Here is a 25,164-nt window from a genome sequence, read left to right as displayed (position 1 = left end):
ACTCAGTGTTATGGCCGACATCCATTACCCATTTAATCATAACACTCTTGATTTCTTCATCTTTTGTGTACCATTCTAATAAAAACTCATAAACCTTAAGACAGTGTTTTGGTGTTATTTTGTATTACTGCAGTTTCTAATATTGATCTTGTTTGCTCAAAACCTCTTGCTTTTTTATCTTTTGAGACGATATCATTCATTTGGTGGTACTCCATCCAACTTGATAATTTATCTTTTAGTTCCTCATACGGCCTGATCTTAATTACGTTATTTTCTTCCTGCAGCATGTCTCTATACATTAACCATTCTCCTTTCTTATTTATTTTTTTCACTGAGAAGGCTTCTTGGGGTGACAGCCACCATGGTGTTTTCCTTTCAAACCACTCTTTATAACTCCTCCAAACTTCATATAGTGATCTTTTTACAATATGATTTAAAAAATCTTGGTGTACTCCGACCTTGTCCTACCAAAGGTATGCATGCCACCCGTATCTATTTCCAAACCCCTCCAGATCTAATATATCTGTGTTTTTCAGGCTGAACACATTTATATTCCTTATTGTTAACCATATCCCTAGATATTTTACTTTTTGTGGATTTCTATCTCAATGCTTTGCACCAAATCTTTTTACTCTTCTTTTAGATTTTTAAATAATAATTTAGTTTTATTTCTATTGAATTTTAATCCTGCCACTTCCCCAAATTCATTTTATTATAATTTCTTGGTCCACTCAATCTGCTGGAGCCTGTCTTCGGAAGCAGGGAAGTCTCTGACTCATTGAGGGTTTGAGACCCATCGGTTCCCCCCACCTGCTTTAGCCAACCAGTCCTAGTGCCGGGTGGGGACCAAAGGTGGACAGACTCCCCCAGGAGGAAAACAAGGTGTTCTCCAGCAGAGGTCCTCCCCTTCCCCTAACACCCCAAGGGAGACCACCACAGAAAACACTGAGACGTTTCTGCAGTTCAGGTTCTCTCCCCTCTCCATACTTTTGCACAAGAGAAGCCTTCCTCACCTGCAAAACATTGAGGTGGGAGGTGATGGGAGGGTGGAGCATACCTCTGATGAAGGAGGACTTAAACAGGAAGTATGACAAAGCTGTTTGAACGAGTGTTAGAAATAGTGTTTTCATATTTCCCAGGAGGCCGTCTTTAAAGGATTTATTAAATATAAAAGTGATAAGAGAGTAGCATCCAGTAATTTAATATGCATCACGAGTACATTGATAATGCTAGACTGATATTTCCTATATGGTGATGAATAGGTTTTTATTCTTTGGCTCTGCATAGGAATGTCATCAGCTTCAGTGTTTAAGTCATCCATTTGGCACTCCATTAATTTTTTAATAACACAGTACAGTGGTACCTCGGGTTAAGTACTTAATTCGTTCCAGAGGTCCGTACTTAACCTGAAACTGTTCTTAACCTGAAGCACCACTTTAGCTAATGGGGCCTCCTGCTTCCGCCGCGTGATTTCTGTTCTCATCCTGAAGCAAAGTTCTTAACCCAAGGTACTATTTCTGGGTTAGTGGAGTCTGTAACCTGAAGCGTATGTAACCCGAGGTGCCACTGTAATAACTGATGATCTGCAAGATAGTGAAGTGAAATGTGATGCGTGTATTTAGGGCTCAATTCTGAATTTCAGATTTAAAGACCAGGTCAACCCCCACGGCTGCTTTTAGAGGGATAAGGAAATGGCAAAGAGGGAGGGAGGGAGGGAGAAAGAACACAGTTGTGGTTTCTGCATTGAAGATTGAGACATCAGAATGAAAGTTGGTACAGGCACTTTTATTTTGTGTCTTTCAAGTGTCAACTCCTCCTTGGTCCCTGCACCTGTTCTCCAGGGAAACAGGAAAGATGTAAAACTTAATACAGTACAATATCTCTTTTGAAGACTGCAGCAAGTTTGAAGACCAGTATGACTCTCCACACCTCTTTTGAAGCAGGGGGAATTCAAAGAAGATTGTAATTTGTCTTTGGAAGGAAAGTCTTCTGAATACTGTGTCTTCCTAGTTTCTTGCAGTACAGTGCTTTAAGCACAACCTTGGCTTCCATTTTGCAAACAGAGAAAACTCTCCAAATCAGATTTCCTTCTCTCTTCCCCAATCCTTTAAATCCAGCAGAAAATGTCATTGTAAATTAATTCAGCTGCAGATTTGTGGTTCTTTAGCATTTCCTTTACTATCTTAGAACAGCCTGTATATTAAGTAGGGCTTTCCCCATATTTGCCCTGTCTGATGCTGCATTTTGGAGCTGCCCTGCTTTGAAAATCTCCCTTTTCTGAGTAAGTTAAATAGGAGCCATGAAGCAGAGCTACTATTCCCAAGGTTTTCTTCTTTTTGTTTTAATTTTCAATTCTTTGCTTCCCCCCCCACCCCCACCTTACTAGAGCTTGTTCTGTTTGAACATTGTTCATGCTGTCGCTGCAGAATTGAGGCTGGTGTAAAGGTACGCCTGGAAGGCAGGCTGCCCCATCCATTCCCAAATATATTGTTGGCCGTTGTCATTCGCTTCCCTCAGCTCCACTGCTCTAAAAAGGTGATTCGGAGGTGTCAGGGGACTGCCATCAGCTCAGAGGCTCAGAGCTCAGAGGAAGGGTAGCTGGGTTACAGGGAGCCTCCCTAGATCGTGAGAAGCAGCACTTCCTCCGCGGAGGAGGGAAGCCCCGCCTCTAGTGGGGAAGAGATGCAGGGCTCGGAGGATGCAAGAGAAAGCCAAAGAACCGTGCATGAGCAAAGCGGGGGGGGGGAGGCAGGTCCCCCTTTGGCCATGCCCTCTCTGCGCAGTAGGTTTACGCGCAGAGAGGGGAGACATCAGCTGGGGGTCAAGAGACTACTCTGCTGGGGAAAGTTTAAGGACCGCCCACTCTCAGATTCTGCTAGTGACTGAGCAAGACATGGAATTGAGACATTCTGCACTGTAAATGTTTTTGCACCAATAATAAAGCCTTTGAGAAGACCAGTGGGGATCTTGCCTGTTCGCTCTCAAGCAACCACACCGGTAGGCATGACAGGAGGTTTTGGACACCTGTGGCCTCTGAGACTTCCCATCCTCGGCTCTTATCCCAAACCACCAGGAGTGATTCGTCTGCAGACTCCAGATTAGACCCAGACATGGGCTCGCCCTCAAGTCCTTCATGACTCGCTGTTTCCACTGGGGCAAATAGAAAGGGACCATTCCACTGGGCTGGAAGCCCTCTTTCAAAAAACTGTCTTGTAACTTCTCCTGTGTAATAAATAGGATGGGTTCATTCACACCTCCGTTTGCTCTGCCACTTTCACTCGGGGAAACCCTCTCTTTGCCGCTGGATTGAAAGAAACAGCAGTTGGGTTTTCCATGGACTCCCGTTTGTTCTGATTCATCAGTAAGGAGCAGGTGCTGTGGGGCAAGCTGTGGGGCAAACGCAAAACCACTCAGCCCCCTGTTGAGAGGGTCCGGCTCCTGCCATTTTCCACCAGGCCGAGGGAGGGGCCTGACAGACTAGAAAAGGACTGCTGCTGCCAAGCAGAGAGAACTGTTTTCATTCTTTTAAACTGCTTTTCAATTGTCTTTTAAAAATATTTGAATTGTTTTTAACTTTTTAGAGGGTTTTTTGGGGGGGTTATTATTCCGCTGCTTCTGTTTATATTTTGATTATGTATTCTGTGTTTTTATATTGTAATTTTATCCTGTGTCCTGAGACCTGCAGGTGATATATTATTATTATTATTATTATTATTATTATTATTATTATTATTTAGAAAGTATGGGGCAAGTGGATAACCACTCTGACAGCTTTCTAGGCAAGGGACAAGTGGGAGTGTGGGCCGGCTATGGGGCCTCCTCTGAGTAGCACCACTTGATGGTTCAGCTGTTATCTGTTATCTGTTCACACAGTGGACCATCTCTCATCGTCCCTCTGGCCATATAAACTCAGCCCATCCTCACTCCCCATCAGATGATCACTAGTTAAGTTTGTGAAAAGTGACAAATAGTTGTTGTCATCCATCTGTCTCAGGAGACAATGAAGTGTGCCTCCAGGGGTGAAGTCAAAGTGCTAGAGTATCGCAGCACCTGCTGTGACTTCTTAGACTGGTAACTTGTAACTGCTGCCTCCTGCGTTGTTGTTTTCTGCATTAGGAGCACCAAAGTGATCTCCCTGGGGTGCAAGGCTGTGTAGTGTGTATGGGAGATCCTGGGCTGCCCAGGTGACAAGACCCCCCCTCTCGACCTTGCTTATGTGGTCCAAAGGAAAGCAGAGCAAGACGTTTGGGCACCAGCTTGGCTGCATGACACTATCCAACTAACAAATAAATTAAGTAAATAATAATGAGGATGCTGACCTGAAGGGTTTCTCTCCCTCCCTCTCTCTCTCTCTCTCTCTCTCTCTCTCTCTCTCTCACACACACACACACACACACACACACACTGTCATATTTGCTGGATCAAGCTGGGTAATAATATGCATGCACAGAATCTGCCTGTTTAACATTGGCAGATTTTGGGCTCTCAGATTTCAGCAGCGTCCTATGTGATGCTGAAGTTTGGCATCCCCTCCTGCTTCTCACGTGCTGTTCTACAGGATTGTTGCAGCTGCCTTGGTTGCACTGCCCTAAAACCGCCTCTGTCTTTGGGCCCCAGCTGGAGTGGAATGAATACCTTAACCTACTGCTTCATTGTTTTGGGGGAGGGGTGTGTTTTTCTCTCTCTCTTAAAACCATCTGATAGGACAAGATGCCTATTGTTTCTTTACTTCTGTGTCCTCTTTGTAACAGAATGAATATTACTGTAGGTTAGATTTCCTGTGGAAGAACAAGTTCAAAAAAGAGCGTGAGGAGATTGAGACCATGGAGAATTTGAACCGGCTGCTGCTGGAGAACGTGCTGCCTGCTCACGTGGCCGAACATTTCTTGGCAAGGAACCTGAAGAATGAGGTCAGTCCTCACCACCTTTAGTCTTCTTCGCTGTTCTGAAATAAAACTGACAACCTTCAGGAACACCTGCACACCTTCAGGAACAAATCTGGTCCAGTGCGCACACAGCATACTATAGACTGCCCTCTCACTGAAAGTGAGAATTGGCATACCAGCTTGCCTCCATTTCTAGTTTGTTTCCAAGAATAAAACAGGAGAGAGATAGACTGTGACAGATTATTTCTGGTGTTCACTGTGGGTTTTACACACTCCCCAGTTGCCCAGTGATAATTTCAAGGGCAAGGCTGCTGGGCTTTGCTTTCTTTTGCAGAGTGGATCACACAGGCCTTACTTTGCCTTTTATAATAACTGTTTGCTTGCAAATAACTTCAAAACACGAGAAAACAGGCAGGCAATGCAAGCCTTTGAGAAGCTGCCACAGGTCCACCCTTTCCAAAGCGATCGATGTGTCTTTGGAGTCCTCCAATTCTGTGGTTGCTTTTTGCAAGCCGGCTGCAAAAATCAGACCTCTGTCTCTCCTGAGGTCTATGTACCAACTCCAAATATTTTTTTCTAGTCCCTCAAACACACTGGAAAGGCACTGTTCCCTAGCCCCACTTGGACATAGGTTGCCCATTAAGAAAGCAGACATTGCAAACACTTTTGTAAAACAAGAAAATCTTTGATAAAAAAGGGAGGGGAGAAAGCCTATTGAGGAAACATCCCCAGCTATTTTGTCGTGAGCCATAGCAAATGATGACCTTTGCAGTGATGACCAATATGAGAGAAACATCAGTGAAGATTTTGGTGACAAACTGCGTAAAGAGACCAAACATACTCAGTCCAAATAGCACTATTTGTGTTCTAGAGTCTGTTGATATTTAACGATGTTAGGAGATTACTGCTTTCTCAATGATACCTTCTTGCATTATGTCTGCTCTGAACAAGCAGTTTTTATCTGTGAGTTACCAGTTGCTGGGGGACAACTATGGAAGAGTTTGCATTTGTGTTCTGCTTGTGGGCATCAGCATCTGGTTGGCACTTTTGAAAACAGGATGCTGGAATGGTCTTTGGCTTGATCTGGCAGCTCTCTTCTTTTGTACATTGGAGGAAATGGGCCTCTGGAACAGTATTCATTTCCATTTTTCTTGCCTAGAAGTGATGAAGAACTTTGATGATGATGATAAGTAACTTTGACTTCCTTTTGCTGTAGCATTTTTCAAGCACTTCCAACTTAATTAAAAAGATTGAGAAAACAGTGTCATGGTTGCCAGGCTTCCAAATGACAGAAATCCCTCAGTTTCACTAGAACAATGTTCTAGTCCTTTTGCACTGCGCTAGAAATGGGATCAAGTCAGGTGCAAGGCTTCAGGGCTTTTGTCACCTGCTTGGTAAACCTGTTCCTTGAATATCACTGAGCTGTTTCCAATATATCCACTGGTGTAAAATGTGTAGCCAGTTATATAGAGAGGTACTTTAACTGAATAAAACAGGTTAATTAAGGGACGCGGGTGGCGCTGTGGGTAAAACCTCAGCGCCTAGGACTTGCCGATCGCATGGTCGGCGGTTCGAATCCCCGCGGCGGGGTGCGCTCCCGTTGTTCGGTCCCAGCACCTGCCAACCTAGCAGTTCGAAAGCACCCCCAGGTGCAAGTAGATAAATAGGGACTGCTTACCAGCGGGAAGGTAAACGGCGTTCCATGTGCTGCGCTGGCTCGCCAGATGCAGCTTGTCACGCTGGCCACGTGACCCGGAAGTGTCGGCGGACAGCACTGGCTCCTGGCCTATAGAGTGAGATGAGCGCACAACCCTAGAGTCTGGCAAGACTGGCCCGTACGGGCAGGGGTACCTTTACCTTTAACTTGATGAAATTATTCATGGATGGGCATGGCTTATTATAAAGCAAAAAGTAGTAAAACATCAGCAAATTATCTTTGTACTAAATATGTGCAAGCACACCTTACACGAACTTTTCATCCATCCTTTTTCTTTCCAATCTGTACTTCATTTTATGAACGCCTTCTACTGAGAACATTTTGTGACTGGTTTCTCATTCTTCTCTCTTGAACAGGATTTATACCACCAATCATATGACTGTGTTTGCGTCATGTTTGCCTCCATTCCAGATTTCAAAGAATTTTATACAGAATCTGATGTCAACAAAGAGGGCTTAGAATGCCTCCGGCTTCTAAATGAGATCATTGCTGACTTTGATGATGTAAGTACATCATGTCTGTGTTTGGCTAAAGGACAAGCAAGAAATTATTTCATTACAGAAGAGTTTCCCACATTGTGGCCCCAATTCAAAACAGATTTAAGTGCATTTTATTCCATTTAAATCAGTTAACTTAAACACATTTAACTCTACGCTGGACTATGGCCTCCATGTTTTGTTTGTAAGCCTAAAACTTGCTTATCCTTCTAAGGCGGAAGAAGCTGTTGCCTCCATGTCTCTTGGAATTGTGTGATAGATATTTTTACACCAACCTTTGAGTCATCTCTTATAAGTATAGCCCATACAAGACCCTCCGGTGTCTCGTAAGATTATGTAGGAAGGGCTTATAAATCTGACCAGTGCCTAGGAAGACTCAAGCGAGAATCAGCAATGTTTATGGTTTGACACACAGGATAGTGACTTGTAGAGCAATTCTGTGACAGGTAAAGGAATGTAAAAATGTGATTTAATCTGTTTTAGTATTTTAACTTTTGTATATTTTAAGCTTTGGGTTGTAAACTTCCATTGATTTTACTTTTTATCTTTAGTAAACCACTTTGAGGGTTTTTCTATAATCAAATAATAAAATACAATAGAATAAATATATTTTTCTTATACTGTAAATCACTATCACTTTGAGATGCTTTGTGGGAAGCAATTCATAAAGGAAAGAAATAATAATAATAATAATAATAATAATAATAATAATAATTCTTCCTAGCCAGCACAGCCAATACTGGCAGAGGCTTGTACTGGCAGAAGCTGCACTCTGAATTTGAGAGGGCACCAGCTGCTTTAGAAATGTAGAGTTACACACCAATGCAGTCTTTATAGGCACTTCTGCATAAAATGGCATCATTTTCCATGCAGCATTTAAGGGGCACATGGATGACTTTTGTGTTCCTAAATGGCCAGTAGTGGTTTTTGATGTTTACCAGAATTCTAGGTTATGATTCATTCTAGATTCCTTTGCATTGAGATGAATGTCCTTGGCATTATTGAAATGAGTGGTGTGGAAATAATTGCATCATTAATTACATTTAAGTTCTTAATTTACATGAATAACTATGTAAATCACATTGACTAGTGGACAGGGAGATGAATTTGGTGGAGGCCAAACAGCAGCAGAGAGGAAACAGCAGAGGTTGTGACAAAGACAGGTCAGATGAGAAGTCATTGCCTTCTTGCTTCTGCTGCTCAGAAGTGCAGTTGATTCCCCTCCCCCATCACAAAAGCAGCACTCTACCTTATCAAAATGCCTAAGGCAGTTTATATAAGCCACCACTGAAGAGAACAGCACTGCAAATCCAGATGTCGCAGTAACACTGACTGCAGAAAATGAATTGCCAGAGCTCCTTTTGCAAAATGTTAAAATAGTTTCTCAGTGAAACCAAGAGTTGCATTAAGGCTCAGAATGTGTTGGGTTTCAGGGAGCTATTCTCACCTGCAGGCACCTTTTGCTGTAAACTATGATCCCCTACCCGTGTCCTATGTGAGATTGGGCCAAACTTAAATAAAAGGCTTTACTACTGTCTCAACTAGTTTGGCTGCTTCTGGATCTGCTAAATGTGCTTGCAAGATGCTCCAAACAAGTGCAGCCCGGAAGCAGCCCTGGGAAGCGTGTGTATTAACAATGCCGATGCATTATTTGGCTATCAGACACCTGAGTGCCTTATTTCTTCACAGCTATTGTCGAAACCCAAATTTAGCGGCGTTGAAAAGATCAAGACCATTGGGAGCACTTACATGGCAGCCACAGGGCTAAGTGCAATGCCCAGCCAGGAACATAGTCAGGTATGTCAAAGTTACTGTGTCCACTTTGTAGGGACCATATTTTGTCTGGGGTGCAAAAGGCCACATCTGGGAATGCAGTGAAGCTTCTAAGTCATCTCACCACCAAGCCGGTTCAAAGGCTCTGAAAAGCTGCTCCCAAAACTTGGGAGGAATATTAGGAGCATCCCAGATGAGGCTTGCCAACTTCAGCTATGCCAGTGTTCCCAGAAACATTTGCATGCGCCTGTGCAACTTTTGGCTCCTGATCTCAGGAAATACAGTTAAGACAGTTCCCCTCCAATGAAACACAACACTCAAGCACTTGGATTTTCTAACTCTGAATATGCTTTTCATTCCCTGCATAAACACCCTGCTATTACAGAACAGTGTTTTATTTCTTTATTGCTGTTACAGCATTATAGAGCAATACCTAATGTGGGTGGGTGGGTAGGCAAAATGATATTCCTGCATAATTTCCCTGGTGTTCCAATATTTGAAGAATCTCATCTACATTTTGTGAAGTGGTGCTAAACTTTACCCCCCCCCAAAAAAACATCCACACTTCAACCCCACCCTTTATTTCTTTCTCCTTCGCTTTCCACTCAGCTTCTGAGTGAGAATGGATTTATGCCTATAGAGAAAGTAGGATATTTTTGAAGAATCATGCTTCATATTCACAGAACATTAAAACAGCTCAATCCTATTCTCCTACAGTCCACGGTTGCAGCTCAGAGGGTCCTGTGCACTGGTGTACATTAAGTATGTGTGAAGACCTGGCACAAAAAAAACAGCTGGGCCCTCCCCTCTCACAAATGAACAGATATGAGCCTCTCAGGTGGGATGGCTCCCTCTATCTGTACGGTATGAAATGGGCAGTGCCACCTGGAACTGAGAGCGTGCACAGGTGACCCATTTGGCCGTTGTCTTAAGGCCCGAGACTTGAAGGGCCTATTGCATCAAGCTAGGGCTGGTCCACCCAGGAGGCAAAGCGAGGCCACCGCCTTGGGTGGCCTGACCCAGAGAGACAGGAAATCCAGTCTCCAAGGAATGTGTTGCCCATGGTGATGGCAGCAGCTCTGCCACCTCCCTGGCAGCCTCCCCCATGCCACTTGTACAGCAGCCTCTAAGCAAATAGGAGGCACTGCTGGGCCCTCCCACCCTTGTTCCCAATGAAGCTCTTTATCCTCTCCCCTCCCCACCCGCTTGTTCCCAGTGTAGATGTTCACTCACCCCTTCTTCCCTCGCAGGAGGATGCACCATTTTGTGGTTCGCCTCAGGTGCCAAAATGTCTAGGGCCAACATGGCGTCCAGCTTTAGACCCAGCACAATTCCTTATCCTCTTTCCTGCACTTCCCATCATTCAGGAGACCAGCAGGGGAGCAAAGAGGGAAAGGATCGTAGAAGGGAGGGAGTGACCTGTTCTCGCAAGGGGAGCTGCGAGTCTGTTGCTTACTGGGAACCAAAAGCAGATCTCTTACCCAGGGGCCAACAAGCACTCGGAGCCATTCCAGGACCCATTTTGACCAGGCACATTGATTTTCCACAAGGACCTGGCTGATACAAAACTGAGCTGTGCGCAGGCGTAAATAGCATACAGCCCAATCCTATGCATGTTTACTCAGAAGTAAATCACACTGAGCTCAATTTAATTAATTAAATTTTTATATTTGTTAGTTTATATCCCACTTTGATCAGGAATAAATCCAAAGTACTGTGATTCTGCTGGAACAAGTAAAAGTATATAGGGTTGTAACTCTAGAATTAAAACACTGACTTCTTGTAAGTTTTCAGTAAATTGCAAAATTTACAGAGAGCAAATCTCTATTGAGGATTCTTTGATAATTGCAGTGGCATTACAGGATATGTCTATGTGTTTACATCCAGGAGCCTGACAGACAATACATGCATATTGGGACTATGGTGGAGTTTGCATTTGCCCTGGGAGCAAAACTGGATGTCATAAACAAGCATTCCTTCAATGACTTCAAGCTACGCGTAGGTAAGCAGCATAAATATTTTGTCTTTTCTCCAAGTACAGCAATAATATCCTTTTTTAATACAGTGCTAACAGTTCAAGTTCCTCCACTTTGTTATTCCAGCATTGTGTTTGCAGAACTTCCCCCCTCATTGCTAATTTCAGCACATCACTGCATTGAATATTGTGAGGCTGTGGCCGTGATCACTAGGGTTATAACTTTTTGATTTTCAAAAAAATGGATTTTTTTCCGTTTTTAAAAATGGACTTTATTTCAAAAAAAATTAGTCCCTTTTCAGTATTTGCTTAGAAACACTGAAAAGGGACTGTTTCTTCTGAGCTGTGAAAAAAGGTCACCCCAAAATGAAAAGTGGGAATCACCATATATGCAACATTACCACTCATTGAAAATGACTTCAAGAACTTGTCAGAAATATTGAAACCTTTTTTTGAAAAAAAGCATTGTGGGTATTGGAGACTCACTGGAAGCAGGGGCCATCCATCCTCCAGATACCAAGAAGCAAGCAGTGTGCAGAAGGCGCAATCAAAGTGATGTGGGAACTTTATGACGCTTGCAGCAGAAACAAAGAAGAATTGCAACCAGGCAGAGGGCCTTCTCAGTGGAACACCCTCCCATCAGATGTCAAGGAAAGAAACAACTATCTGACTTTTAGAAGACATTTGAAGGCAGCCCTGTTTAGGGAAGTTTTTAATGTTTGATTCTATTTTTAATATTTTGTTGGGAGCCGCCCAGAGTGGCTGGGGAAACCCAGCCAGAGTGGCGGGGTATAAATGATGATGATGATGATTCTAAGCAATAAGAATTGATATACAATGAACAGAACGTTGTACAAGTATTAGAAAATTTGCAAGCTATTTTCCTGTATTATAATGCATAATTATTATTATGTATAATGGCACAATAATGACACAATACATTAGACAGTTACATATACTAAAATTGATTTACTGATTTTGGGGTAAGCTTTTTTCAAATGACAGTTCATTGCTTTGTTTTTAGGCAAAAGTTAATCTAACTAAGCTACAGCACATGAGGTTGTAAAAAAGTTATAACCCTACTAATCACACATCAAAATAAGCCATAAACAATTGTTTAGTGTGTACAAGCAAATTATGCTTTCTTTGCTCTGGGAGGGAACAAACAATGGTTCCTAGCTTAGCCTGTTGTACTCCAACAAACCATGGTCAATAGGTCAAGAGCGCATCTTGTGCTTTTGGGGAGCAAAGCAGTCCACGATTGCTGCTTCAAATTTAACACAACTTGGGGGTCACAGAACAAACAAATAACTCACTTCTCTACATTATGGCTTACCAAAATGTGTGGCGGCAGCCAGTCTCTGAAGAACAATGGCTCATAATGATTTAAATCAAGGATATACAGTGGTACCTCGGTCTACAAACAGCCCTGTTAATGAAAACTTTGGACAATGAACTCCGCAAAACTGGAAGTAGGTGTTCCGGTTAGCGAACTCTGCCCCGGAAGAACGGAAGCTGAACACTGGTGGCGGGAGGCCTCATTAGGGAAAGGGTGCCTTGGTTTAAGAACGATTTGGTTTAAGAACGGACCTCCAGAATGGATTAAGTTAGTAAACTGAGGTATCACTGTAATCTATCTATATCTGCCGGATTCCCTGATAGGGACTCAAAGTGGCTTACGGATAAAATAAAAACAGCTAAAAACAGGGTGAAGGATGTCACTAAAAAAATTAAACATTGTTAAAGAACAATTAAACATTATAAACAGAGATTCTAGAAAGCAAATATGATTGTAATTTGGCCTTTTATATATTTTTCATCAGTGTTCCTTTTTATGGCTTACCGATCAGAAGGTCGGTGGTTCGAATCCCCACGACGGGGTGAGCTCCCGTTGTTCAGTCCCAGCTCCTGCCAACCTAGCAGTTCGAAAGCATGTCAAAGTGCAAGTAGATAAATAGGTACCGCTCCGCCGGGAAGGTAAACGGCATTTCCGTGTGCTGCTCTGGTTCGCCAAAAGCGGCTTAGTCATGCTGGCCACATGACCTGGAAAAACTGTTTGCGGACAAACGCTGGCTTCCTCGGCCAGTAAAGCGAGATGAGAGCCGCAACCCCAGAGTGTTCGCGACTGGACTTAACTGTCAGGGGTCCTTTACCTTTTTTCAGTGTTTCATGACGTTGCTTTCATACTTGATCTGTTGTACACCATCTTCGTGGCTTTCAAAAAGGCAGTGCAAAAATATTAAAAGTACCGTAAATAAAATTATATTAATAGAGAAAGCTGCTGTTATCACTGTTTTCAAGTTCCTAAACTGGAAAATTAAGGCAGGCAGGGAAAGTCAAAAACAGCTTGTCAGTTTTATTTTCTTTGGGAAGTTGCCTGGAAGAATTTTTTTTTTAAAAGACCTGCTTGTACAGTTTCTCTCACTCTCTTATACTAGGACCCAGGGTCTTCCAATGAAGCTGAAAGGCAGATGATTCAGGACAGACATAGGAGGCAGTTCTTCACACAGTGCATAGTTAAAATGATGAGATTTCCTACCTCAAGACATAGAGATAGGTGCCAACTTGACACAATTTTTAAAAAGATGGTTAGATTCTTGGAGGATAAGGCTAAAGCAATGGCTGGTATTCCTGATGGTTAGATGAACGCCTTAGCATCAGAGAGAATATGCCTCTGAATGCTGATATCTGGGAAATGTGACTGGGAGAGTTCTGCTGTGCTCATGTGCTGCTCATAGGCATCTCGGTGGAAATTGTGGAAACAACTCTGGAACTAGATGGGGGGATCCAGGAGAGCTCTGCAAGTTCCTATATTGTAACATCTAAGGGAAACACTGATTTGAGTTACTTCTTTTTGTGTGTGTGAAATTAACCAGACTGCTTTGACAGCATAAATATTGTTATAAATAAGAGGAATTCAATACATATTGTGAGATTTTTTTCTTTTTTGGACACACTCTAAAAGTTTGAGCATGTAGAATCATGCTATGTAATACACTCTTCTTTAATATATTGTACTTTTTCTTGAAAGTTAGAATCATAGAATCTTAGTCCCACCCCCTGCAATGCAGGAATTTCAGCTAGAGCATCCATGAGAGATGGGCACTCTGCTTAAAAACCTCCAAGGAAGGAGAATCCATCACCTCTCGTGGGAGTCTGTTCCACTGCTGAACAGCTCTTACTGTCAGAAAGTTTTTTCGAAGGTTTAGTTGGAATCTCCTTTCTTGCAACTTGAAGCCATTGGTTCGAGTCCTACCCTCCAGAGCAGGAGAAAACAAGTTTGTTCCACCCTCCACGTGACGGCCTTTGAGATATTTGAAGATGGCTATCTTGGTCACCTCTTTTCCAGGCTAAACATACCCAGCTTCCTTCAAGCACTCCTCATAAGGCTTGGTTTCCAGACCCTTGATCATCTTGGTTGCCCTCCTCTGCTCACCTTCCAGCTTGTCAACATCCTTCTTAAATTGTGGTGCCCAAAATTGGACACAGTATTCCAAGTGTGGTCTGATCAGGGCAGAATAGAGTGGTACTATTAGTTCCCTTGATCTGGACACTAGACTACTGTTGATGCAGCCAAGAATAGTGTTAGCTTTTTTGCTGCTGCATCACACTGTTGACTCATGTTAAGCTTGTGGTCCACCAAGACCCCTAGATCCTTTTCACATGTACTGCTAGTAAGCCAATTGTCCCCCATCCTATATATGTGCATCTGGTTCTTCCTGCCTAAGTGCAGAACCTGACATTTGTCTCCACTGAAATTCATTTTGTTAGCTTGCGCCCAGTTCTCCAGTCATTTTGAATTCTGATCCTTTCTTCTGAGGCATTAGCTACCCCTCCCAAATTGGTGTCATCTGCAAATTTGATGAGCATCCCCTCAATTCCTTCATCCAAGTCATTTACAAAGACATTGACCAACAATGGGCCCAGGACAGAACCCTGCGGCACCCCACTTGTCACTTTTTTCCAAGATGACAAGGAACCATTAATGAGTACTCTTTGAGTTCGGTCAGTCAACCAGCTACAAATCCATCTCGCAGTTACCTCATCTCCACAAGAAAGCCTTACTGAAATCAAGATATACTATGTCCACAGCATTTTCTTGATCCACCAAGCTTGTAATTCCATCAAAAAAAGAAATCAGATTGTTCTGGCATGACTTATTTTTGAGAAACCCATGCTGGGTCTTATTAATCACAGCATCCTCTTCTAAATGCTCACAGACCGACTGTTGAATTATCTGTTCTAGGACCTTTCCTGGTATTGATGTCAAGCTTACCAGTTGGTAGTTACCTGGGTCTTCCTTTCCTCCCTTTTTGAAGATGGGGACAACATTTGCCCACTCTCAGGCTTTGAGGAATCAGATCCCTTCCCCAGTGGCAGTAAATAAGCAGATCAAACAAAAGTAGCGTTCTTATCAGTTAGTTTCTTTAATAATCACAGTGAGAGACAAAGGAATGCATCTCTCTCTAGAAATGGTGTTGCTCCCAGTTAAGATTTACCCCCTCCGTCCCCCTTAATCTACATCACTCCTACGTCAGTTAATCTGAGCTTGTTGCCATTGTGCTTTCTGTTCTATCACTCTCAAAGCCCGTCTAGTCTTAGGCGAAGGGGGAGTCAGGAATGCTGTCCAAGGACAATGAATCTGCCAGCTCTCTCCTGGTGTTTCCTCTTCTAGCTGTTCCTCATCCAGTATTTCCCAGCTTTTCCCCTCTGGACTGTGCTCTTCTGCAAACCACTGTTCGAAATCAATAGTGTCCTCCTGCCCTTGGGAAGGTTCAGGAGGAGGAGTGGGGGCTCCCACCATTTCTCCTCAGTCCCGCGCCTGACACCTGTCTCCAGTCTGTAGGGACCTCACCTGTTCTCCAAGAATTCTCAAGGATAATAGACAAAGACTCTGAAATTACATCTGTAAGCTCCCTTTAGTACCCTTGGATGCAGCTCATCAGACCCTGGAGATTTGAATTCATTTAAAGTAGCCTGGTGTTCCCTTACTACCTCTTTTCCTATCTTGGTAATTCCTTTTTAAAAGGAACATAAAAACGAGATAATAAATCCATTTCCAAGCAAGAGGGTGTCATATCACCTTAGAGGTGTGGGCAGAATCCCACCTAATGGAGGTTCGAGTTATTCTCTCCTGCTTGCTTGCTTTCACTCAGAAATCTTAAACCTTTTTTTTAAAATAAACAACAACAACAAACCACACAATTGTCTGTTCTACTTAACTGCATTTTTTCATTCTCTTATTTTCATTTAAATACTTATGCAGCAAATTCACATAAATTCAAATACTGCCATCTTCCCAAAATATCCAGGGTTTGTAGAATGCAACAGCAGAAAATTAAATTCCTGACTGACTGACAGAGGGGTCATTCCAGGATTTTAATATCCTTTTAGTAATGCCATTTATTTTTGAAGGCTTCAGAAGTTTTAAATGTATGCAAGAAAATGGAACCAACCTATAAATAAATATGAAATATTTCATGTTTAATGTAACAGTATTTTTCTTTCTGGGGTTCTCGCTGCCCACCCCCACCCCAGTTTGTATAATTCTAGTTTTGCTCACTGGCTGATTCTGTTCATTTTAGCTTATAGTGTCACCTAGTGGCAGAAGCAGGTTGTGGAAGAATGCTTTGAAACTAAGAGACACAGCACTGAATCGAAACAAAAAGCAGTTGGCTTTTCTGTAGATTGCCTTTTGTTCCAATTTAATGCTAAAGAGCAGATTTTCTGGGGAAAGTGGCAGGCCAAAGGCAGAACTACTATGAGCCATGCATAGAAAGCAGGAGACAAATGGAAAACTGCTTGGACCCAGCCTTTCTAGTGTGGATGAGCCCCAAGTTGCCCTCAGCCACCCACTACTTTTGGAGTACACTTGCAAACACTTTCCTTCAGAAACCTGTAATGTAGAGCTTCTAAGGGAAAACCTTTTTTTTAAGGCACAAATGATACTTTCCCTCAGAAAAAAGATGGGGCAACTTGTAAAAAGAAAGCTGTTACACTTCTAACAAATATTTTGATTTTATATACAACGCTTCCTAGTCATTCATTAGCAGAGCAGTGTTCAGTGTGTTCCAATTATATGACATATTCCTAGGATACCAAAAGTAGGTAATACAAATCAATAACAAAGCGATACTCATTTCCACAGCAAATGCTTTACAGCTCTGCCATAGAAAGATAACCATCAGCCTCATACAAATCTGTGCTGGCATCTTAACACATTCCCTAGTATTGCCTATGTTGTTCCGTCAATGCATTAATACTTCTCAATTTTCCTATTATAATTGTTCAATGCTTATTTGATGGAATTTTGCACTTCTTAAATGAACAATAAGTAAAGTAAAGGTAAAGGTACCCCTGCCCGTACGGGCCAGTCTTGCCAGACTCTAGGGTTGTGCGCTCATCTCACTCTATAGGCCGGGAGCCAGCGCTGTCCGCAGACACTTCCGGGTCACGTGGCCAGCGTGACAAGCTGCATCTGGCGAGCCAGCGCAGCACACGGAACGCCGTTTACCTTCCCGCTGGTAAGCGGTCCCTATTTATCTACTTGCACCCGGGGGTGCTTTTGAACTGCTAGGTTGGCAGGCGCTGGGACCGAACAACGGGAGCGCACCCCGCCGCGGGGATTCGAACCGCCGACCATGCGATCGGCAAGTCCTAGGGCGTCCCTTTTAAAAATGAACAATACTATTATTAAATTTAATAAATTTAATTTATTAAAGTTACTTTAATTTATTAAAGTTATTAAATTTACTATTATTAAATTTAATAAATTTAATTTATTAAATGAAGAATAATATTATTAATAAAGTAAATATTAATTTGATCTGAATCCCAGCCATAGGAATAAATTCTTCATAACTCCAGACCCCAAATTTGACAGCAAAGCCACCAGATGTGCCTATGTGTTTCAAAACATTTATGTTTCCTCCAGGGAGCTCTGCAATTTGTAGCATTTAAAAATATATATTTGGTGAGGGGGACCACCCTTAATTTGGCATCTTCATTACAGGAATTAACCATGGACCTGTAATTGCGGGTGTCATTGGAGCACAGAAGCCACAGTACGATATCTGGGGCAACACTGTAAATGTGGCCAGCAGAATGGATAGCACCGGTGTCTTAGATAAAATTCAGGTTTGGCTTCTATTTGTGTTTTTACTCAAGTGCCCCTGCACAGCAGGGGAATCTCCCCACTAAAAGTCCCTCGCAGGCAAAGATACAGGCTATGACACACATGGGGGAAGCTCATCAAGTGAAGACAGCAGCAGCACAGCTGGGGGGGGGGGACAACTTGTAGGTTAGTTGAAGGTTCATTGGTTAAAATCTGATCCAAAATCATACTTCAGCATTTTTTATTAGGTGGGTATCCAACAGGGTTGCTCAGCTGACAGGGAATCTACCATCGGCAGAATGGGGAGGAAAGCAATTTTCAGTAATTCCAACTCCATCCACTCGCCATCTCTTTTTTGAGGGGCCCATAATTCTCTGGAGCAAATTTTGGGGTGTGATGGTGGTGGCGGCTGCAGGGTGGTGATGGAGGAACTGATTCCAAGAGATGACAGCATTGTCTGTTGTTGCTGCTGCTGCTGCTGCTGCTGTTGTTTTTTCCTGTGAATTGATAGAAGTTGTAGATATGCTTGGGGATGGGTTACATTTTTATTTATATATTTCAAAGTTTTTTAGAAACTGTTCAGTTCAAGGTGCTGTTTTTATCCTGTTGTTTTTATCCTGTTTGTGGTGGATCTTCTGTGATTGTATTCACTCACCTGTCCATTAAGATTAGCAAAAACGAGGCCCTGTGTGAAGTAAAACAGTCCAATGAAGGGCTTTCCTCACTGCTATGTCACTTAGGGCAAAGAGGGGGAGGGAGGGAGGGAGGCAGCTTTGAGATTTCCTTTTCTTAAAGTATGGTGTGCTTGTCTGTCTCTTGCATTGCAGGTCACAGAAGAGACCAGTAACATTTTACAAACATTGGGCTACATTTGCACCTGCCGAGGCATAATTAACGTCAAAGGAAAAGGGGAGTTGCAGACCTATTTTGTACATACAGAAATGACAAAATCCCTCTCACAAGGGAACGTGGTGTCCTGAAACAGGCTCTCGGCTGCAGGCAGTGCCACATTTTAAAAGAAGCACTGCCCATTTTCTCTTAAGTCTCTTTCAGCCCATACCATGAACATGTGTGTAATTTTCTGGTACATAGAAATGTTGCTGTAGTCATATTTACGGTCTCCTCCCACCATTCTGTATCCAGAGACCTTAATAGTCTTAATGTTCCAGGATGGCCGAAACAAGGTATGCTCTGGGCTGGGAAGACTGAGCTTGCACTGTCAACTCTTCAGTGGAAAAGAGAAAATTTGGACAGGAGTTGGAGATATTAAAGGTCTGAGACCTTGGGGAAGACGGTTTTAAGAACGAAAAAAAAATACAAAAAAAATCTTATGGCAATAAAACTGGAGCTGCATGGAAAGTTGTGGGAAGTATAGTAGCTCCCCAATATCACCTTCTAGTCCTGAATTTGTAACCTCTTATTCTGTCCCTTCATCTACTACAACTAAGGTGTGTTCACTAGATGCCAGGGACAGGAAATGGAGCCCCTGACTAACCACCTTCTCAAAAGAACTATAGATGAGCAGGACCAGTTTTGTACAAAATGTGTCAAATGTTTTGATGCCATTGTCTTTTGTAAGTTTAACTCATTAAAACTTTATATGTACTTTTGTCTTGCAATGTGAGGTTATTGCGACTCTTGCATGAATACATACAGCACCATCAAAGTATGTGATGTTTTATAGCCTAAAAAAAGGCAGACCCAATAAGTTCACAATTTACTTCTGACAGGAAGGGAGAGGAGGCAGGGGAGAGACGGGGCAGGCAAGCCAGGGTGGATGTGAGGCCATGCAGCAATTTATACTTTACCTCTCTTATGGATGAGGAAGGAGGAGGAGGAGTTTGGATTTGATATCCCGCCTTTCACTCCCTTTAAGGAGTCTCAAAGCGGCTAACATTCTCCTTTCCCTTCCTCCCCCACAACAAACACTCTGTGAGGTGAGTGGGGCTGAGAGACTTCACAGAAGTGTGACTAGCCCAAGGTCACCCAGAAGCTGCATGTGGAGGAGCAGGGAAGCGAACCTGGTTCACCAGATTACAAGTCTACCGCTCTTAACCACTACACCACACTGGCTCTCACCACACTAGATAGCAACTTCACTTATTTCATGTGGGTTACTTTCACCCTATAGCCTCCCTAGTGCTTGTTAGAACCAGTTCACTCTTTAAAAAATAGTAATGAAAGGAAATCAGTAATTAAAATCTCCTCCACACTGGGAATAGAATCAAGCAAATCTTCTTGCAGTCCATGGGACTCTCAAGAGTCTCCTCCAACACCATAATTCTAAAGCATCAATTCTTCGGCGATCAGCCTTCTTTATGGTCCAGCTCTCACTTCTATACATCACTCCTGGGAAAACCATAGCTTTAACTATACGGACCTTTGTCGGCAAGGTGATGTCTCTGCTTTTTAAGATGGAACCTGGAATGTAAGAACCATGAACCTTGGTAAGCTGGATGTGGTCAAAAATGAGACGGCAAGAATAAATATTGACATCCTGGGCATTAGTGAACTAAAATGGACAGGAATGGGCGAATTCAGTTTGGATGACCTTCATATCTACTACTGTGGGCAAGAATCCTGTAAAAGAAATGGAGTGGCCCTCATAGTCAACAAGAGTGGTGAAAGCTGTACTGGGATGTAATCTCAAAAATGACAGAATGACCTCAAAGAAGTAGGAGGCCCAGGGTTCGCTCTGATTGTTTAGAAATACACAATCGCTTTGAGGTCCTCTCCCCTAGCATGGAAGACGAAGAGCAGACTCCATTTGAGGATCTCTCCCTCATTACAGTCGATCAGGTATATGAAGACGAGCAGCAAAGTCAGTCCTCAGGGAATGTGCAGGCGACCTTGGAACGGACAGCTCATGGAAGAACCCCGACCAGACCTAAGAAGAGGCGTGTAGTGGTGATAGGGGATTCCCTACTGAGGGGAACAGAAGCAGTGATCTGTGGCCTGACAAGATGTCTCAGGAACTGTGCTGTCTCCCCGGGGCTAAGATCCAAGATGTAACTGAACGACTGCAAGGAATCATAAAACCCACTGACAAATACCCCTTCCTCTTGGTTCATGTGGGAACCAATGACACTGCAAGCAATAGCCTCCAGAAGATCAAAAGAGACTACGAGGCTCTGGGCAGGAAATTGAAGCAATTAAATGCACAAATTGTCATCTCATCTGTCCTCCCAGTTGAACGACGTGGCCCAGGGAGAGAGGGAAAAATAGTGGAAGTGAACAGCTGGCTTCGCAAATGGTGTAAACAGGAACGGTTTGGATTCTTAGATCACGGACTGCAGTTTCTTGAAGATGGACTTCTGGCAAGCGATGGGCTGCACCTCACAATGGTTGGGAGGAATGTTTTTGCCAAAAATCTCAGAAACCTCATCAGGAGGGCTTTAAACTGACTAATGTGGGGGAGGGAGACAGTGCTCCTGAAGGTAGGAGTCTATCAATTGATGAAGATGATCATCCAAATGTCATAGACCAAATGGAGCAAACAGCACGCAGACCTAGTGGTGGGAGGAAAAAATCCTTAAATAAGAGACACGGGGGAATGATTAATGGACTTCACCATCTGTACACTAATGCGCAAAGCATGGGAAATAAACAAGATGAGCTTGAGCTCTTGGTACAGCAAACTAAATATGACATAATAGGCATCACTGAAACCTGGTGAGATAAGTCCCACGATTGGAATGTAATAATGGAGGGATACAATCTATTTCAGAGAAACAGACCAGACAAGAAAGGAGGAGGAGTGGCGTTATAGGTCAGGGATGTGTATACCTGTGAAGAGATCCAAGATTTAAAACCTCAAAGCCAAAGTGAGAGCATTTGGGTCAAAATTAAGGGAGAGAAGAATAACAGTGACCTCATTGTGGGAGTTTACTATAGATCCCCAAGCCAAACGGAGGACATAGATGATGCCTTCCTGGAACAGATGGCCAAGCATGCAAAAGGAAGGGAGATAGTAGTAATGGGGGACTTCAATTACCCGGATATTTGTTGGATGTCAAACTCAGCCAAGAGCATAAGGTCAAACAGATTCCTCACTGGCCTTGCAGACAACTTTGTTGTCCAGAAAGTGGGGGAAGCAACAAGAGGAACAGCCATTTTAGATCTGGTCCTAACCAATGTTGATGACCTGGTTAGTGGGGTAGAAGTGGAAGCATCATTAGGTGCGAGTGATCATGCTCTTCTGAAGTTTACTATACAGCGGAAAGGAGCAGCCAAGCATACTAGGACTCAATTTCTTGACTTTAAGAAAGCCGACTTCATAAAACTTAGGGAAGTGCTGGGTGAGATCCCATGGACAGTAATATTAAAAGGAAAGGGAGTTCATGATGGCTGGGAGTTTGTTAAGAGGGAGATAGTAAAAGCACAACTTCAGGCAATACCAATGAGACGGAAACATGGAAGGTGCCTAAAGAAGCCAGGGTGGCTATCTAAAGAACTTTTAACTGAGTTAAGATTAAAAAAGGATGTGTACAAAAAATGGAAAAGGGGGAAACCACCAAAGAGGAATTCAGACAAATAGCCAGCACGTGTAGACACAAAGTCAGAAAAGCTAAAGCACAGAATGAACTCAGGCTTGCTAGAGAGGTTAAAAGCAACAAAAAAGGCTTTTATGGGTATGTTCGTAGCAAAGGGAAGAACAAAGAAACAGTGGGGTCACTCAGAGGAGAAGATGGTGAAATGCAAACAGGGGACACAGAAAGGGCTGAACTCCTCAATGCCTTCTTTGCCTCAGTCTTCTCCAATAAAGAAAACAATGCCCGACCTGAAGAATTTGGAGCAAATGATTCAGCAGAGGAAACACAGCCCAGAATAACTAAGGAGATAGTACAAGAATACTTGGCTAGTTTAGATGTATTCAAGTCTCCAGGGCCAGATGAACTGCATCCAAGAGTATTAAAAGAACTGGCAGATGTGATCTCAGAACCACTGGCAGTCATCTTTGAGAATTCCTGGAGAACAGGCGAAGTCCCAGCAGACTGGAGGAGGGCAAATGTTGTCCCTATTTTCAAAAAGGGGGAAAGAGAGGACCCAAATAATTACCGCCCAGTCAGTCTGACATCAATACCAGGGAAGATTCTGGAGCAGATCATTAAGCAAACAGTCTGTGAGCACCTAGAAAGGAATACTGTGATCACCAATAGTCAGCATGGATTTCTGAAAAATAAGTCATGTCAGACTAACTTGATCTCGTTTTTTGACAGAATTACAAGCCTGGTAGATGAAGGGAACACAGTGGATGTAGCCTACCTTGATTTCAGCAAGGCATTTGACAAGGTGCCCCATGATATTCTTGTAAAGAAGCTGGTAAAATGTGGACTTGACTATGCTACCACTCAGTGGATTTGTAACTGGCTGACTGACCGAACCCAAAGGGTGCTCATCAATGGTTCCTCTTCATCCTGGAGAAGAGTGACTAGTGGGGTGCCACAGGGTTCTGTCTTGGGCCCCGTCTTATTCAACATCTTTATCAACGACTTGGATGATGGACTCAAGGGCATCCTGATCAAATTTGCAGATGACACCAAACTGGGAGGGGTGGCTAACACCCCAGAGGATAGGATCACACTTCAAAACGACCTTGACAGATTAGAGAACTGGCCCAAAACAAACAAGATGAATTTTAACAGGGAGAAATGTAAAGTATTGCACTTGGGCAAAAAAAATGAGAGGCACAAATACAAGATGGGTGACACCTGGCTTGAGAGCAGTACATGTGAAAAGGATCTAGGAGTCTTGGTTGACCACAAACTTGACATGAGCCAACAGTGTGACGCGGCAGCTAAAAAAGCCAATGCAATTCTGGGCTGCATCAATAGGAGTATAGCATCTAGATCAAGGGAAGTAATAGTGCCACTGTATTCTGCTCTGGTCAGACCTCACCTGGAGTACTGTATGTGTCCAGTTTTGGGCACCACAGTTCAAGAAGGACACTGACAAACTGGAACGTGTCCAGAGGAGGGCAACCAAAATGGTCAAAGGCCTGGAAACGATGCCTTATGGGGAACGGCTAAGGGAGCTGGGCATGTTTAGCCTGGAGAAGAGGAGGTTAAGGGGTGATATGATAGCCATGTTCAAATATATAAAAGGATGTCACATAGAGGAGGGTTGTTTTCTGCTGCTCCAGGTTGTTTTCTGCTGCTCCAGAGAAGCGGACACGGAGCAATGGATCCAAACTACAAGAAAGAAGGTTCCACCTAAACATTAGGAAGAACTTCCTGACAGTAAGAGCTGTTCGACAGTGGAATTTGCTGCCAAGGAGTGTGGTGGAGTCTCCTTGGACTCGATGGCCCTTGTGGTCTCTTCCAACTCTATGATTCTATGATTCTATGATCTCGATATGAATCCAAGGCAGACCTTTTAACATCACTGTAATCCAAGTTTATGCACCAACTACCGGTGCTGAAGAAACTGAAATTGACCAGTTCTATGCAGACTTACAACACCTTCCAGAAATGACACCAAAGAAGGATGTTCTTCTCATTATAGGAGATTGAAATGCTAAAGTAGGAGTCAAGAGATAACAGGAACTGGCAAGTTTGGCCTTGGAGTTCAAAACGAAGCAGGGCAAAGGCTAGTAGAGTTCTGTCAAGAGAACAAGCTGGTCATCACAAACACTCTTTTCCAACAACACAAGAGACGACTCTACACATGAACATCACCAGATGGGCAGCATCGAAATCAGACTGATTATATTCTCTGCAGCCAAAGATGGAGAAGCTCTATACAGTCAGCAAAAACAAGACCTGGAGCTGACTGTGGCTCAGATCATCAGCTTCTTATAGCAAAATTCCAACTTAAACTGAAGAAAGTAGGAAAAACCACTGGACCAGTAAGACACAATCAAAATCAAATCCCTTATGAATACACAATGGAAGTGAGGAACAGGTTTCAGGATTTAGATTTGGTGGACAGAGTGCCTGAAGAACTATGGATGGAGGCTCATAACATTATACAGTAGGCAGCAACAGAAACCTCCCCAATGAAAAGGAAATGCATGAAAGCAAAGTGGCTGTCCAATGAGGCCTTACAAATAGCGGGAGAGAGAAGGCAAGCAACATGCGAGGGAGATAGTGAAAGATACAGGAAATTGAATGCAGATTTCCAAAAAGTAGCAAGGAGAGACCAAAGGGCCTTCTTAAATGAGCAATGCAAAGAAATAAGAGAAAACAAGGCAGCCCAAAAGG

The 25,164-nt window shown here is 43.1% G+C and overlaps 1 protein-coding gene across 2 annotated transcripts in view; it reads left to right on the top strand.

Annotated features, from left to right (window-relative positions):
- The window catches only part of ADCY2 (adenylate cyclase 2), a gene marked incomplete at its 5' end in the record, with an annotated part of 149,422 nt that extends 129,855 nt beyond the window's left edge, over positions 1-19,567 (top strand). For both annotated transcript variants that reach the window (XM_081872615.1, XM_081872616.1), the window contains 6 exons: positions 4,752-4,910; positions 6,960-7,106; positions 8,790-8,897; positions 10,761-10,875; positions 17,861-17,985; positions 18,790-19,567. In XM_081872615.1, the coding sequence (XP_081728741.1) occupies positions 4,752-4,910; positions 6,960-7,106; positions 8,790-8,897; positions 10,761-10,875; positions 17,861-17,985; positions 18,790-18,942 (807 nt within the window). In that variant the 3' untranslated portion in view covers positions 18,943-19,567. The remainder of the gene's footprint in view (positions 1-4,751; positions 4,911-6,959; positions 7,107-8,789; positions 8,898-10,760; positions 10,876-17,860; positions 17,986-18,789) is intronic.
- Between the last annotated feature and the right edge of the window lie 5,597 nt (positions 19,568-25,164).

This window comes from Podarcis erhardii (assembly GCF_964252035.2).
Source record: "Podarcis erhardii genome assembly, chromosome: 8".
NCBI classification, from domain to species: Eukaryota; Metazoa; Chordata; class Lepidosauria; order Squamata; family Lacertidae; genus Podarcis; species Podarcis erhardii.
Note: the sequence above shows the minus strand (reverse complement) of the source record. Positions and strands in the feature narration are given on the sequence as shown.